Source organism: Thunnus thynnus, chromosome 14 (assembly GCF_963924715.1).
Source record: "Thunnus thynnus chromosome 14, fThuThy2.1, whole genome shotgun sequence".
In the NCBI taxonomy this organism is placed as follows: Eukaryota; Metazoa; Chordata; class Actinopteri; order Scombriformes; family Scombridae; genus Thunnus; species Thunnus thynnus.
The window spans coordinates 26,743,817-26,761,778 of NC_089530.1; the positions used below are offsets into that span (position 1 = coordinate 26,743,817).

The 17,962-nt window shown below is 38.6% G+C and overlaps 1 protein-coding gene across 2 annotated transcripts; it reads left to right on the forward strand.

Moving 5' to 3' along the window:
• Positions 1-3,477: 3,477 nt before the first annotated feature.
• LOC137197370 (galectin-related protein-like) lies at positions 3,478-14,383 on the forward strand. 2 transcript variants are annotated; one of them, XM_067610744.1, is made up of 5 exons: positions 3,478-4,107; positions 4,684-4,767; positions 4,852-4,940; positions 5,697-5,883; positions 8,860-14,383. In XM_067610744.1, exons 1-5 carry the CDS (start codon positions 4,075-4,077, stop codon positions 9,001-9,003), a joined length of 537 nt encoding a protein of 178 aa, XP_067466845.1. In that variant the 5' UTR covers positions 3,478-4,074; the 3' UTR covers positions 9,004-14,383. The 2 variants fall into 2 exon arrangements, with proteins under 2 accessions (XP_067466845.1, XP_067466844.1); XM_067610743.1 differs by lacking the exon at positions 3,478-4,107 and having other exon boundaries at positions 4,132-4,767.
• The last annotated feature ends 3,579 nt before the right edge of the window (positions 14,384-17,962 follow it).

The window sequence follows — 17,962 nt, forward strand, 5'->3', positions numbered from 1 at the left end:
AGTAGGAAACAGATAGTAGGCCTGTATGGGTCATGCAGTGTAACACCCAGAAGCAGTTCCTTAAACTCCACTTGGCTTTACCCTGGCTGAGAACGCCCTCCGGCAGGGTGGTGAGGCTGGGTATGACCATGGGGATGTTGAGGCCCGGAACCTTCCAATAACCATGCAGGCCGTATGTGAAGGAAGAGGCTGGGGGATGCAAAGTTCAAATAATTATTTTATCAATAAATTTCTGACACAGTGATATACTAACATTACATTAAAACATACATATTTTGAGTTGTTCTATTATTTTCCAAGTGTATTACAACTGTATTTCTAACCCTAACCCCAACTACAGATTGTTTCAGCTTCTGCCATCTAGTAAACGGTACCGCAGCCTCAGAGCCCGGACCAGCAGGCTCCGAGACAGTTTTTTCCACCAGACAACCAGGCTTATGAAAAATAAACACTAATTGCCTGTCTGCACATTACACACACACACTTACACAGCACTTTACACACACTACACTCATTTCACTACCACACTGTAAATCTTACTGCATTGTGTTTTTTTTTTAAGTGCTATATTGCTGTTACTGTGCTGTTATATTGCTATTTGATTGTTATTATTGCTAGTTGTTGCTGCTGCAAAGTGGAGGAACACACACATCAACACTAACTTAGTTTGTAGACAGCAACGTATTTACTAGCAGTAAAGGAGGAGGAAAACTAGGAGCAGCTGGGCGGTCTGATTCAAAGCTAACCTTAGTAACGTTAGCTTCATTAGGACTGGCATAATGTTATGTTATCTGAAGCCACACAGACTTATCGTTACTTAATGCATACAAAAAGCAAATGCTAACGTTAGCCCTGCTGACTCCACATACATTTTAAAATTCTGACACTTATGCAACATCAATGCTTTAGTTATGTCAAGTTGTAGCTAGCACTGAATGCTACTATCTTACTTTCTCTTTCTGCTGCCCTTGGTGTTAGCTCAACTCATGACAAGTTCAGTTTATATCTCTCTTTATACGAAACTTCATATTATGAAGAAAAACAAAATGATCACCTTACTTTTACTGAAAGCGGAATGTGAATCATCATCTTCAAATCAACAGTCTTTGGAAATGACTTGCGTTACTTTATCGACAGAGATCAACAAAGCGCGCGTTTATTCAAACAATTGAATGTTGCGCAGTCATTGGATGTATGATATGTATGATAACAAAAAACATTGTCACGACAGCATCTCACAAAAATAACAAATAAAGTCATCAGCACTCACAAATATGTTATAGTGTGTATATCATATAAAGTGTATATCACTTTTTAATAATGCACAGCAGTGAAAAACAGACAGGTTTCAGCTCTAGGCTTTCCTCAGCATTAGGATGGAACATAGGATACAACAAACATGCATTTTAGGACCATTTGGTTTTGATATGTAGCCCCAACACCAGTATGTTGTGCATCAAGACCTAAATACAATAGCTCTCTTTAGCCTCAAATACCCTATAAGTGGCAGGTTCTGAAGAATGATGGCAGTGTACACACAATATATAAAAAATATCCCTCTGAAGAAGAGTGTTGTATTGGATAGTTGCTTGTAAATACTGTCAAATATTATTTATATACAGTAAATCTCATACATTAATTGGAATAGTCTGTAGATATATTGGATAGTTGCTTGTAATTACTTTCAGATAATGTTTATATAAGGTAATGATTATTAAAATTATGTTTTTGTAAGCCATTTTTTACCAGGAATTTACTGTAAATGGACGAGATAATCACATACAATTAAAGCCTAAAGCGCTTAAGATACCATTAATGGGTGTTAAAGGAGGATAATTTGAATATAATTTTACATTTTATTCGTGAAATTCGTGAAATTTGTGCTTTGATGGGGCAGTCTTAAGGATAAATTGGATAATTCTATGAATTTACAAAAGAATACTGTATAAAACAAGCCATTATTTAAATTAGGTAATTTTAAGGTATTTCTGCAATATTTTTCATTTTTTGTGCACATTCATACATTTATTTAACATTCTAGCAATATTTTATAATTTTTTTTGTTTTTATTTTACAACAGTTGGACTGTAAAAATGCAGATAATGTCTACAGTAAATTTTTTTTTTTTTTTTTTTTAATTTAAGTTTAAGTAAAAAGTTTTGCTGTAAAAAAACAGAAAGTTGCCTTAATTTTACATTTACTTACGTAGAATTCAATGTAATCTAACATTCAAGACCATTAAGTAATTGAATTATCCTGTTAAAAAACTATAATATTCCAGCCTTTATTTTATGGTGAATATTTTTAATAAAAATAATTAACTGTGTTTTTATGGCATTTACACTTAATGTAGAAAAAAACTATAAAATAATACAGTAAATTTCTGTGAAATAACTATTTTTTTTTACAGTGTGATGTAAAAACCAAACCAGTTAATGGATGCAAGACCTTATGAACGTCTCTGACTTGTTTTTTGCCCTTAAGAAAAACATAAAACTGCCTGCTGCTCTACAGCAGCTGTCCTAAAACTGTCAATGTTCACATATTTAAAACTGTATTTTAACATATCTGAGTTTAGAGTATAATACTACCACACCCATGATTTGGGTTTTATGTCCCAGTGGGAGAAATCCATATACAAAATGTCTTGTTTCAAAGAACTTTGGATAAAAGACTTTGGATACATGACCAGGACATAATCTGAGTATTGACAGTTTTATAAAGTTCTCCTTCATTAAAACAGTGTTTAAGTACATAAATGGCCTTGCCACAGGTATAATCTGTCAACTTAATAAAAAATATGACTTTTGGGCAATCTTGTTTTTCAGTAAAGGGCTCTGAATTATGGAACATCAAACTGCCAGAACTAAAAACACATTATATACACATATACACTTATATGTTAATGCATACTCAGTCATATACAATACACACATACATATACACATGTACACACTCTGTTTTACCTGTCTTGCTGTTTTTATCCTGATTATCCATTAATGTGTTTGATACTTTGGGGATGGGTGCTGCAAATTATTTTCAAACAGATGCCCTATCTACATTTTTTTATCTGTTGCATTGCTGATCTGTATGTAACAATGTTTATGTATGTTGTCCTTCTTAAATAAACCAATAAAATAATTAAAACTGTTTGGAGAGATAAAAGAAATCATGAAACTAACATATTTGACACAGACAGTTTTAAGAGTTAAATGGCTGATGATTTAAAATGATCACTTTATTTGTGCCCACATCCTGAGCTGGGAAGGACTTGGAAATGTTTTGCTTTGGCTTGTAATGTGTTTAAAAGTCCACAGAGGGGCGAACTGGCTCAGCTTAAACTACAGCAGGAAGCAGTGTGGTTAAAGTGGGGGTTGTATGCACAGGAATGGACAGATAGAGGGAAAAACATAGAAAGGGAGGGGGGCTTGTGTGCACATGTCCATGAATGTGAGTGTCCACTTCATTCACTGAAAAGCAATTAATGCTCCAGGATCATAACTAGACAGAAATGGGTCTATTCAGAGCTATATTTAGCTCGATGTGCAGGCGTGCAGTATTGTTCAATCATTCAAAAGTATTGAGTGTGTAGTGTGCAGGCTTTGACCAATTAGGCCAGATAGCCTCAGTGTCACATTCAAAGTGAATAAACGACTCATAAGTTATTCAATCAAAGTTATCTGCTGGGTTTTTTTCCCTGCATAATCTGGAAAATGAAGCCTAAAAGAGTCCAAAGAGCATGTTGCCTAATTGGGTGAAGGGTTGAAGAAAATCTGTCTGATTAGCCTTCTCCAACAGACGGGGATTAAGCTTTTAGTCTGTAATTATTATAAAGCATACGTCAGCAGATATCCACCCATTTCAGACAGCCAGTGGAGCGGAGGGATGTCCTGCTAGGTGACTGTGCTCTGTGCCAGGCCCGCTCAGACGTGGAGACCCTGGAATAGGAGCAGGAACAGGAATATCCTCCTGAGTCAGTGCCACGACGCTGACACACACACACATACACACACACACGCCCCGGCAGGGCTGCCTCTGCTCCGATAATAAGCATCCTATGCTATTCTGCTCAAGATGGCGGTGCAGGCAGCGGAAAAGGACGGAATAGTAAGTATTTTGGAGCTGCATGGGAACCGGGGCGGGGGTTGGATGTTACTGGCTGTTGTGTTTATTGTCTTTGCATAGCGGACTGTGGGTTTGATTTAAGCGCAACGTTGTGTCGATTATCCGCTGCTTACAGTAATTGCGGAGCGCCGTGCGCAACGCATTCAGAGCGCAAGGCGACTCCTCTTTCATCCGGGAGGAAATGGGAAATTCAATACGTTCGCGGTGAAATGTACCGGTGTTGTGTGCTCACCTAGGCCGCTCAGCCGGTGCTCTGAATGTGCGCATTCACCTTTTCACATCGCGGTGCAAGATGCGGCCAATTTGGTGTCTGCGATATTGATTTATAATCTCACATAGCACACGACAGGAGCCCCGATAACAATATGACAGGTCTGCTGCCACCTCGTCATTGTTGGGATCAGCCGCATGCGAGGCCACACCGTGTGTGTGTTTCTTCTCAAACAGGCCTGCAGCCTCATGCTGGGTGTTTAACCTCAGCCAGGCCAGTTTATATCCTACCTGACAGGGCGATAAATGACAGTTTGCATCCTGTGTGTTTTGTCACTGGTGTTGAAGAATGTGGAAGATGAGCAGCTGAACGACTCGCTGGGGAACCCCGGCCTCATCTCACCTGACAAGGAGGATTTATCACGTCTCCTGGTAGGAAAGATGCATTAATAGTCTCCTTAAGTGTTTGATGCTCGTTTCCCCGGCTGTGCGTAATAAATTCACTGCTTTGCATAGACGGTGCCATTCAGCGGACGCATCCGGGGAGGCATGCGGCCAGGAAAGAAGATCATAGTGATGGGCATTATTGATTTGGAGCCAGACAGGTAAGATAACACGTCATAAAAGCATGCACACCTTATCTGGAGTCTATATTTATCTCACCACGTTTAAAATCAGCCTTTATTATGTCATCCACATGATTCTGTAGATAAGCTTTTTGTTTTTAAGGCCAGTCAGACTTGCACAGCCACTCCAGGACACACTGAGTAATGCGTGGGCAGCCTGGAGAGAATGGTGGCTTCTTAAGTATGCAGAGACAGGGCGTTCCCTCAGCACCAGGGAAGAAAGAAAAAAAAGGGGGAATAAAGAAAATTTGAGGCCCAGTGAGGCAGACTTGTTTGGGTGTGTCCTTACCCTACATGGAAACTTGTGTCAAACTTGGAAGAAACCTCTCCATGACCTCATCATGTTCAGTGACTGCTGCTGGCTCAGTATTCGAGCCAAAGTTCATGTGAATGTCCCGGCTGACTTAGCTACCCCATGGAGCAAAATACACAACTGTTTTCCATCGTTACATCCCAGCATATTAGTCACTGTGATAATCATGTCCTCATGCTTGCACAAAGATACTTGTGTGTGTGTGTGTTTAAACAACACAGCTGCAGGGGAGAGGAGGTAAACCAAAACTAGCAGCAGGGATTATGCATAATTAACACGCAGTTAGTTTGCTCTTACACAGCAGCAGCAGAATTATGCGTTTGACTTATCCCAGATTAGCTATCATACTCATATGCTACACCTTTACCACCCCAATGCTGCCCGCCTGACTCCTCAAAGCTCTGCTCCCCTTCCTCCCTCAGCTTTGACGTGAGCCTGACCTGCGGCCGCGAATCAGAGAAGGAGGAGCCGCCGTTTGACGTGGCCCTGAAACTCACCGCCCGCTTCGCTGACCGCCAGTTCCTGCGTAGCGCCCGGATCTCTGGGAAGTGGACGGAGGAGGAGGCGTCCACCGCCTACTTTCCCTTCATCCCCGATCAACCTTTTAGGGTAAAGACCCCTTTTGTGCATTTATGACTCATTTACATGTTAGATGATGCTGAACACTCCCTGTTTGCAAGCAGGTTCAGGTTTATTTATTCATGTAATGTTTATTTATGTAGACCTAGCTAATTTGCAATACCTGTCCCTAGATGAGCCTTTAAAATACAGAAAACTTAAGAAAATGCATAAAAAACACAAAGGATTTGCAAACAATGATGCAATGAAAGTATCATAAAACGACAAGCACCAGATCACTCATGACTACGTGAGCGATCCCTCTTTAAAAATGGTTTCAATTTGAGTCTAAATGGATCCATCTTGAGTTTGGGTAAAGAGTTCCTCATGTTGATCCCCCGCAAAGAAAGAGCCATCCGTCTAAATGAGGATTTACAAAAGGGAACCATACAATTCCCAGTACCTCATGTTCCTGAGGCCAGAAACCCAGAGAGGAACCACCAGGTCACTGAGCACCTGAGGAGCCTGCTTATTCAGGCATTTAGAGAAACGTTTAAGATCAGCTAATTTAATAAAATGATCAAAACTTAACATATTTAGTTTTTTAAGAACATGGCAGTGGTTGGATCTTATCAGTTTGCTCAATTAAAAATCATCTTAAGAGGCTTGATTGTTGTAGATGCTGCTTGTGAGAAAGAAGTAACACAATAAATGTGAAAGATTGAACCTGTGATGTTGTGTGATGCTCTCTCTTACTGGGGCATCCTTCTCCTTTGACCTGTTATTCATAATTATGGTTACAGTTTAGGTAGAGTACAGGTCAAAAGTTTGGACACACATTCAAGTGAATGGGAAGGTGTGTCCAAACTTTAATGGGTCTGTCTTTGTATGAAACCTGCATCAGATTTTTGTTAGATCTTATTGGCCTTTGCTTCTATTGGTGATAATAACATTTTACTGCCTTGATTCGGCTCTACTGTACAGATGCAACATTGCAACGGAGTTCATAAAGGCAAGTCACACAAGAGATCAGATGATCAGACATGTTGTCCCAAGATATTATCTAATGCACTTGTTTGACAGTGAAAACAAAGTTGAATCCTTTCAGCGTTGTGTTGTGAAACTGCTTTGACGCGCCGCTGCAGTTAGACATTGTAAAACAAATATATTCAAAGTTTTTTTTGGGTGGAATTTTCCTTTTTAAAAAGTCTGTCTTAAGCATTGCAAGCTATCAACTGTAAAGGAGGTCATCACATGTTACAGCAGTAATGTTGAAGAAAGAAGAGACCAACAGGAAATGATTTTCTACGCTGCATTATATCCATCTGATGTATATACAGGCCGTATCCTGTGTAGCGGTGTGTTTACTGTATGAGGGGCCGTATCAGCTGTTAATGTTGGATGTGGTGGGGGGTTGAACAGCAGCACATATGCAATGTGAGTAATTGTCATAGGACCTGAGGACATGTTAGCTCTGTAATGTCATATTCCGCTCTACTAATTCTGTACATTTGACTAAAAATATATGATGAGGTGTTTCAGTCAAGTAAGTGAACTATACTCTGATGAATGGAAACATACCATCATACGCACTAACAGACAGAAGGTTCATTGTTCAATTGTTTCTTAAGAATGCTTAAAATACTGAAATAATTATAACTCAAATGACCGAGACAGAGACACTACAACTACTATTTTTTGAACTTATTTCTAGAGGTGATCCCTGTGTTTGGTTATGTAACGTCAGTCTGTCTGATAAAGTGTCATTGTTTGTGGTCGGAGCGTGACGAAGCAGGTCAGCACAGTCATGACTGTCAAAAGCTGGGGGCTGGAGATTAAGGCTGTCATGCAGATTGCTTCCAACAAACTGCCTCATGAATCGGAAGGCATGTGGACAAGACACATGATGTGATGCGGTCTCAGAGAATTTCTGTTATTCGCTTCGTCCAAACGGTCTGCCTCGGAGCGCGATCACACCTGCGAGTTTGTTCTCCAAACTATATTGAGAAAAGTTTACACTGTTGCATTTTTTGTATGTGGTTTGTTGAGCGTCACACAGAGGAGCTACAACCGAGACAGGGCTTGTAAGCAAAAGGGACATGGACTCACTTGTAGCTTCATTATCAGAGAGCGTTTTTGTGCTTTCTTACAAGATTAAACACATTAAAAAACTGCAGATTTTGATCATCCATCTATTTGTTAAACTTTTTTACAAGCAGGATAACCAGATGGGTATTTGTACCCATAAAACTGTGTGTTTAGTAATAATTTCACCTTATTTACCTCAGATTTAGTTATTGCTCTCATGCAAACGATCAGTGTACGTGTCAAATGCAGGGATGCAAGATATTTGCCTTTTTGTTTTAATTGAGTAGCTTTTCTCCTTTTATGAACTCTAAAAGGGGGATTAGTTATTGGGACATATTTATATAAAGTTTTATGGATACCGCATTGGCCCTGTCATGGTGTCCAGTATGTAAATAAGTGACAATTAGCTTTAAACTGGTATTTAAAAGAGCTGCTTGAGTATTTTAACAAGTTCTTAGCAGGCAATAATCCCGCCTCTACTTGAGTTAAGTGAAATAACAGTTCTTCCACTTGAGTGGAAGTGCAGTTACTCTTTCCACCAAAGTGTCACTGCTCCAGAGTTTAAATAAAATCGCTGCACACATTCCTGGTGTGAAGTCACTTTTATTATTGAGGCAGTCAGCTGATGCTTTTATCCCGTGTAGTATGCCATAAACGCAGCAGCACGATAGGTTTGCATCCCTAAATCACCATCTCATACACTGTTAGCAAGAAAAAAAAAGCAACATGTCAGGCTCTAACAAGCGTTGATTAAATATTCTTGTATTTTTACACAAGATGAGAGAAGTGCTTGACTAGAAAATGAGAAATAATCTCAATAATCTTCATCGCCCTGCTGTTGTTGTTACTCGTTTTTCTGGACTTGCATTATTAATGATTTGTGTTATCCAATCTTCTTTTCCTCCCTCTGCCTGTTTCTTTCACCTGTCTCTCCCGCAGATTGAGATCCACTGCGAGCACCAGAGGTTCCGAATATTCGTGGACGGACACCAGCTCTTTGACTTTTATCACAAAGTAAAATCTTTGGCCTCTATCGACACAGTACGGATACAAGGAGACCTACAGATCACCAAGCTCGGTTAACTTCCCGCTCCAGCTCCGCAAAGTCGTGTGTGAAGCAAGGACTTGATCACAGATGAAAACACACACACACACACACACACACACATACACATACGCATGCGTCTGTTACGTCATCATCCATAACCCATCATGCAACACTGCAGCAGCATAGCAACTGGAAAAAAAGGCTCCCACAGTGACAAGTTAGAGTTCCTCTGCTTTATTTCATTCACTTCTATCCATTCCTTTCTATTTAACCAGGATCTGATATAATGATTCTTTGTGGGTGAATGTGTTTGTTCCATTTTTCAGGTTTTTCCTCCTTGTAGCCCCAGTTTTTGTCAGATCAGGGATCTCACAGCTTATCAATAGTGCGTTCATTTTCTCATGTTGAATCCTTTAGGGATGCTGAGACGGAGGCAGGTGTGGAAAAATAACTCGGACATTACGAAACCAAATACTCAGGAAAAAAAATATCTGTCACTTAGCTAATATGAAAGCAAACTGTTGTTGAGGCGTGAAAACCTCCAAAATTGGCGATTGATCAGATGCTTTAACATAAATTGTCCTGCAAAATTTCTTAGATAAACCGTAAAATGCAAATTAAAGCTTTTTGTGGCTCACGATGGAGATTTTCACCCAGCAACAGTGACATGTATGTTGTAAACTTCTGCTGTATTGGACCTGAGCAGTGTTTAGATACTAAAACTGATCCTTGATTAATTCCCTCAAAGACATAAACATGATTTTTATATAAGATAAAACTGGTTTAAAGCAAAACATTTTAGGTTGTTTGGTGCTTTCAGATTGACTCAGTTGGGTGTGTGATCATTGCTGCAGTTATCTTCTAAATCTCAACCTGCGGCTGATAAGAGTCGAGTATTACACCCTGTTTTCTCTGTGCTGATGTGTCTCCAACTCCGTAGGCACTCCCCTGCCTTCCCTTGGGTTTATTCCAGTTGTCATGGTAACAACGCTGCAATCTCACCGACCTAAATACCCAAAAAATGAGGATTATATCATGATAAGATGTAGCAGAAAGCGTCCCATACTGTGCACTGCGTGTGTTGGTAGTTTGCACTCATTTTAGCGTTCACTGCAGCCGTTTCTCTTGTTGATAGAAAGTTCTGCTGCTGAACAGGAAGTTGCTGAACTGGACTCTGATGTCTGTTGTTTCACTCACATTTTTCATCTAAACCTCATCCAAGCTGCACACTAATAAGATATGCAACTTCTCCTCTGGCATAAAAAAAAAAAAAAAAAAAACCCACATACACTCTAGTCAATATTTAGAAGAAACTGTGCTGTCAAAGTGTGCAGGTGTTGGCTGAGTGCAAACTAAAATCCAAAACATTCAGTCGCATTTGGCGGTCAGTTGGTTGTTTGGAAGCAGGATCAGATCCTGATGGTATTTTGAATGTATAGTATTCATGTTTCTATAGTAGTATAGAAGATATAGTAATGCACAAGATGATTACTCAGTGTCACAGTTTTTTGGTGGTATGGCTGGTGCTGTTATAGTCCATTTTCTGTCTGACAGTATGTCTTACTTTTTTTTTTTTTTTAAGTGTTTCCTGAATCATTCCACGTTAGCGTCTTGTCCACACTGAGGCAGATTAGAAGTTATAAAGCAGTTACGTCCTTGTTTAATGCAGCCAGCAGGTCTTAACAAGCACTGTTAAGTCTTATATGCATCGCATGGTTTTAACTCTGTAACTATTCCGCTCTGCACAAGACGTATTTTTCCTTCACTGAGACAGAAAGGAAGTCATGATAAATACACAGTAATAGTTTAGGTGACGTGCAAAGTAAAAACTCACAGGTATGAAAAGTATTATGTCTCAAAGTGCTCCGTTTACACCTCTTAGAGGAGGAACATTCACTATGCTCTGCAAAGTTTAACACATACAGCTGTAAGAATATCACTACATAGATTTCTAGATGTCACTTTCTAATGAGTCACCCTTTATAAAAGGTTTATAAATTGTATCTGACGGTGTTATTAATGGTTAATAATGTTAATACTTTTTTATAAGCCATTAATGAGAACAACTTTTGGGTTTGTTTATCCTCTCGATTGAGTAATAATACAGCTGTAAATATTGCTAAACCATCTAATAAGCTATCAGGTTGTCAGTTAACATTTCATAAATTATGCTGATACATCACAGGTCATCGGTGCATCAGAGTTTTCTGTAAGAAGTCCTAAAAAGCTAAAAAGATGTGCGAGTGTCATACTGCAGGAGGATTTTTCACAACCCGGGCAACTCAGAAGTCGTTCTTATTAATGGCTTGTAATTGATCTATGAAGCATTAGTAAATTATTTATTAACCATTAATAAATTCATGATTTATAACTTGGAAACCATTTATAAAGGAGGACTTACTAGAAAATTCAAAATAGATGACAGTAAAACTTGAACCAGGTTGGAGAAGCTTGTTTGATCACCTTTGTAGTCATAAAAGCAGATGTTATACTTCCTATTTAACTGAAACATGTCATGGTTCAGAGCCGCTCAACACAGTGAAGAGGGAAAGACTTTTGTTGGTACACCTTTTCACGAGGCTGCACAGAGCTACCGTTAAGATTTTTTTCATTTTTACACAGAATATTCTGTGTTGATCTTATGCTTGTAAAGGTTTTTCTCATCACCCTTTGCTGCTGTGAATTTGGAGTAAGCCATGACATCTGTGCAGAACGTCTCTCTGCAGATCACCGCGGGGCGCTCGTTAAACGATGCGTGCCATGTTCACGCTCACGTTAATGAAGCTGCAATTAGATTTCTGTGCAAACTTTAAAGAAACCTCTTTGTTTAACATCTCAGTGAGCTGCGGCTATTGTGCGGCATTCATCGAAATACAGAGATGCTGCTCACTGCACATGCAGGCACTGAGCATTTACTAATTCCTTTCACGTAGCAATAAGGTTGCTGCTCCCAAACTGACTGCTCCAGAGGGCAGACTTGTTTTCTCCTGGTTGGTCAGACAGGGTCTTCCTGAGTGCCAGAGCTGTCGTTTTCGCTTTGGCAGGCGCTGGTTTATTTCGGACACAAACAGGAAACAAGTTCAGTTTGGTATGAGAGGGCAGTGAGAAGTGCAGCTGTGAGCCAGTGCGATGCATCATTACTCCAGTATTACAACAGAACAAATAATGTGTAATTGTGTGGACAGGGTGTGTTTTTGGGTACTGTTTTTTTTGTTTGTTTGTGTTCTTTCTTTTAACAATTGACCATACATTTGTAATACTACAATTTCTTGTAAAACCATGTTAATATACACTATGTAAAGATTATGACATTAACTCAGCGGTATGTTTCATTGATGTAGAAACAAGATGTGTGTTGAAGTGTAATACAGGTTACTGTTTTCAGCTCCTCCGCTGTCGTTTATAGCACACGGAGCCAATGGGGGAGGGAGACGGACAATTCGAGACTTCCTGTACTAAAGGGCTTGAAAGGGAGCTCTTCATGTTTGCGTGTGTGTTTTGTGCAGGGAGTGTGTTTTGCTTAACATAATTAGCAAATTGTTCTTGGGACTGTTGTGAGTGTTTTTTCCCATTAGGTTTGCTGCACGGTTGAGTGTGGTGCAGGTACACGATAAGCATGCAGGGTACTTGAGCTTACTTATTCGGTACTGGTGCACTTTAAAGAAGGCGTTGGTGTCCACTTAAGGGACTCACAACTGCTTGGTATTCCAGTAAGCAAAGACACAAAACCGGTACATGTGCTTGTGTATTTGGAAAACCTCAACATGTGTTGTGTTTCTTCCTGAAATGTAGTGTTAAATACAACAGATCTCAGTTATTGATCTCCTAATGATCCCATGTCCTTTGAAGAACAATCCTGGGAAATGTAATTATTCCTTTTCACTATTATTTTAATTACCACCCTTTAAAAGTATAACTAAAATAACTGAATGTCATTCTCTTCCTGATTGTAATCTGATGATAAATGCCAAGGCAGACATACTGTTTATTTTCACCTCAGTTATTAAGGATCCCCGTTTCATACCTGTTCAGGTCTATTTCACTTTCAGACACTTTCTACCCTCATTCAAAAATCTAATGTAAGAGAAACCGTTTATTTGACCCAGGTCTGTATGTTACCCTGCTTTTGGACTTTGGATGTACATATTTATGAACGTGGCCTCACAGGCTTCGGTTTTTACACAATGAATACCAAACTGAGTAACAAGCAGAAAGCATTTTGTTGTGCATGTAAGCTAGTACCTGGCGATTTTGTGTACATGAAAGACTGAGGTATTGCCAGTTTTTGTTCGGATCAAGCATGCTTTTATTTTTTGAACATCTATCAGGCGCTTTGCAAGGGCAAATTTCCCCTTGTGGGTGGATTTTTCTTTGGCCTCTTTATCTTTTATAGCCTAGTTTAAATGAAGTTTAGTACATATCCAAATTACAACCTTTGAACACGAACATTAGGATGCACAAAACAAGAATATAAATTTAAGTATCTAATTAAAGCTTTTTCTCCCATGACTTTGAACAAGTAGAATAACAAAAGGACTTAATATTAAGTGCTAAAAACCTAGGCGGCTGTTGTGAGAACAGCTACATCATGATGTCCATTTATAAAGTGTCCTCTGAGTAGAAGTAGGCTGATCTGTTGCTAATGTATTGTGTGGTTGTACAATCATGTTATCATTTCTATTTATTACAGTGTAACCAGCAGGGTTGTGCGTGTGTGTGTGTGTGTGGTAAAGTCATACCTACTGTATTTGGTAACATACTAATTTTTGCTGTTTATATGAAGGCATCTTGAAAAGTTGAGTTTTTTTTTATAATGATGAGTGTTCTGGGAATTTGTCCAGATGAAACTGAATTTCGGACCGTGATGTCAAAGACAAATGTCATGCACAAATGTTAGCAAACAAATAAAATGAAACAAGTATTGGGTCAAACTACCCCCCCCAGTAGATTCTTTCACTTTGCGATTTTAACCGCAAAACAAGGCAAACCATCATTTTGATTTGGTGTTTGGTAGTTTGAGCATCACCAGGATGTTGCCTGCTGTAACTTTGATCTTCTGAAAGTCTTTCATGTTACAGAGCATCATGTTGGCCCCCTCTCTGTGCTGTTTGATCTGTTTTTTTTTTTATGTGTTTTTTTTTTTTTTTTTTTTACAGTGGAGCAGATGTCTGTTCTGTCACCACAAGAAACGTGAGCCCTCTTATGTACAACATGATGTCAAATTCCCGAGATATCCTGAAGTGACCCTGATTTTGTGTCTCATTGAGAATGTGCACTGGACCAGTATTTAGATGAAGACAGTAACATTCTGCCATTGTGTTAGATCTCTCCAAATGTTTCTTTTTTTTTTTTCTCCTCATGCTTTTGTAAAAACAGCTTCTTTGCAAACCATTAAACTTCTCATCTTGGAAGGTGCTTGTGCTCAGTGTCTCATTGCTCAGATGCTCCAACACCTAATAACGTACATAAAATATTCACCCAGACAGCAAAGATAACAGGTCAGTGCAACCAAACTGTGCATATGTTTTTACTAAAGGAATTAACTGAATAAATGCATTTCTAAAATATAAAAGAGGATGCTTCTCTCAGTTATATTTTAGCTTAAAGAATAGCATAAATTAGCAGGAGTTGGTAGATGACAGATTCATACCTTCTTACCTCTTACACAATTTTAAATCATCAGTTTCATTGTGTTTGTTTTTGTGTTTTGTTCACTGTGTGTAATGTGTTTGGCTCCAGGGTCTCTATAACTATAAGCATGGAGTACTGATGATGTAAGCCGGGGTATAGGGCGGCTAAGAGTTTTCAATCAATCGAACATTTGTATAGCACCTTTTGTACAGGTTAGTTCTATGTGCTTTACAGATGACTGACAAGCTGATAGTATGATAGAATAAGTGAAAACAATTAGACTAATGCAATGTAATGTAATAATAAAATAAAATAAATATAGCAGATAAAACATGTAAAGGACAATGACAAGTGAAATAAGAGGAAATACAGCATTTTAAAACATTAATATAATAAAATAAATGATTAAATGATATAATGCCCAAAATAATTCTAACCAAAAGCCAGACTAAGGAGGGGGACTTCAAGTTGCAGTGGCATGGAGTACCATGGAGGACGTGTGTTCAGGACGTGTGTTCAGGAGCTTTACTACACTTTTAATTTTACCCTCACTTCAAAATATTTATTTTTTCTGAAAAACCTTCGCAAATAGTGATATACGCAACCCTGAGCAGAATGACGAAACCATGCAGAGGAAGAAAGCCCGAAAAGGACTCTACAGATGACAAATTTGTTGGAGATACCTTAGCTAAGGCAGTAGACAAGGGAGACGCTAGTACTAGCTCTACTTCAGATACAAATGAGGGTGTCTTGACAGCCATCGCCACATTGAACTCTACAGTGGACAAAAGATTTGTTGAAATCAATTCAATCCTCTCTGGTCTGAAATCTGCATTTGCTGAGATCAATGCCCGTTTAACATTAACAGAGGAGGCCACACAATCACACGAGAAAGGGATTGAAGAGCTGGAAAGATGGTATGCTAACCTAGCATCAGAATCTGCACAGCAGCAGGCCAAGATCGATGACCTAGAGGCGCACTCCTGGCGACAGAACATTCAAATTGTGGGCATCAAAGAGAAAGCTGAGGAAGGTAAACCATCTGACTTTGTGGCCAAACTTCTACTCGAGATTTTAGTAGAGAAACATTTGAATAAACAAATAAGAGTGGATAGGGCTCACAGAAGTCTTAAACCTGCTCAGGAAAGAAAGTCAAGACCTATCATAGTGAGACTGCACAACTACAGAGTCGAGGAACTTGTGCTGTAGATGGCAAGACAGAGCTCGACCCTTACCTACGATGGCGCAACGGTGCACATCTTCCCAGACCTGACCACGGCGACTCTCCAAAAACACTGGTAAACATATATGGTCAGACGACCCTGACATCTTTAAAAAATTATTCAATACTATACCCAATCTATCAGAATCTAATTTGATCATTGGAGGGGATCACAATTGCCTTTTAGATTCGAAATTAGGTAAGCAACCAAGGCAATTGGGTACATCTAAGAGCAGTACATCGTTAAATACTCTTATTCAGTCCTATAGTATAGTAGATATTTGGAGATTACTCCATCCAACTGGAAGAGACTTTTCATTTTTCTCCTTTCATTTTGTTCATAAAAGTTAGTCTGGGATAGATTATTTTATGTTGGATTCAAGGTTGCTATCAGCTGTTTCCTCATGTACCTATTACAACATTCTTATATCAGACCATGGCCCTGTTTCGTTGGATCTCAAATTGGAGATCGTTAGGGGAGATTATGCCTGGCGCTTGAATACCTGACCCAGAATTTTGTGCATTCCTCACAAAGCAAATTTCAATATTTATAAGCACTAATGGTAAGGGTGATCTAAATGACTCTATACTTTGGGAATCCATGAAAGCTGTTTTAGAGGCCATATAATGTCATATGAGGCAGCAGAAAAGAAACTAGTCTGGGTTAAGACAATCTGAGATAGAAGAAGAATTGACATCCTTTGAAACTACATATAAAGACAGGCAAACCACAACTACACTAAACAAAATTATTTCTCTCAAACAGGAATATAACACCATAATCTCAAAGACTGTTGAAATGCTACTCACTCAAGTTAGACAGAAATACTTTGAACTGGGAGACCAACCACATTGGCTGCTAGCTAGATAGTTAAGACAGTTAGTACTGGGCCGCCGTACTGGTTCACATATTGTAAGCAGGTTAGACAAGTAGGCTGGTGCCAGTCCATGAAGTGCTTTAAAAACAAGTGAAAGAATTTAAAGTCAATCTCTCTCTCAATCTCTTTTGATCTCTCTGGTGGCCAAGTAATATTCTGATCATAATCTCATTTTTTTTCATAAAATGTTAGGAATGCGTTTGTTGCAGTGTTTTGATGTCTTTGTTAACACAACCAACTGCTGTTATTTCCACCATTAAAGCATTTTCTAAAATGTTCTCGGGTGCTTTGATAGAAGATGTTTTCATTTTGAATATTGTGGACCACTATCAATAATGACTTGTTCTTTATGCTGTGTTTTGGAGGAAATGTGTGCTTATTCACATAACTGTGATTTTATAGCATAAACAGGCCTGTGTGATTATCTCCAAAAGGCACAATCACAATCATCATATTGGTCATATATCATTTTTTTAACTTGCAGAAATGCAGTTGTATGATTTGGCCACTAGAGGGCTCTGTTGTCCACTTGAGTTCAGTTGAGGGGAAACAACACTCACTGAGCACTTTATTAGGAACACCTGTGCAATCTAATGTAATCCAATACAACAGCTCTGCCATAAATTATACTTTTACCAAGCTTATACATTTTCAGTTTATGTTGACATTGTCAGAAAGTTGATAATTCTATTTTATGTTTATTATCGAGGTCATAGTGGGTGCTGGTGGTGTACTGGAGTGCATTATATTGAAAAGTGTTTCTAATATTTTGTCCACCCCATTAACATACGTGAGGGTGGCAAAATATTAGGAACACTTTTCATTTTATTTAACTTATTGTTATAACTTAGCGAGAGGATGGTTGTGACGGAGAGGGGCCGGGCCAGAAAGTCCAGTCAAATCAGTTACAAAGGATTTAGAGTAATTTAATGTTAAGGACATAATAAATTAAGCTACGTTTCCAATTGTTATCAGACTGTGTTTATGATATATTCATGAATCAAAATGTGCTGTAATATGGTGAAAAACATGTTTCATATGTTTTATTTCAGTTAATTGTTCATTGTCCCACTTTAGAAAATGTTGTTTGAAATGTGGGACAGTCATATATGTTGTTAAAGTGGTGAAACATGTATTTAAGCACATTAAATGTGAAATACTAATAGTTATTCAGGGGTCTTAGTCTCATAATGTCTAATTTGTTGTTATTTTTAGGCAGATTAAAAATTATATATTACTAATATTAATACATACATAATATAA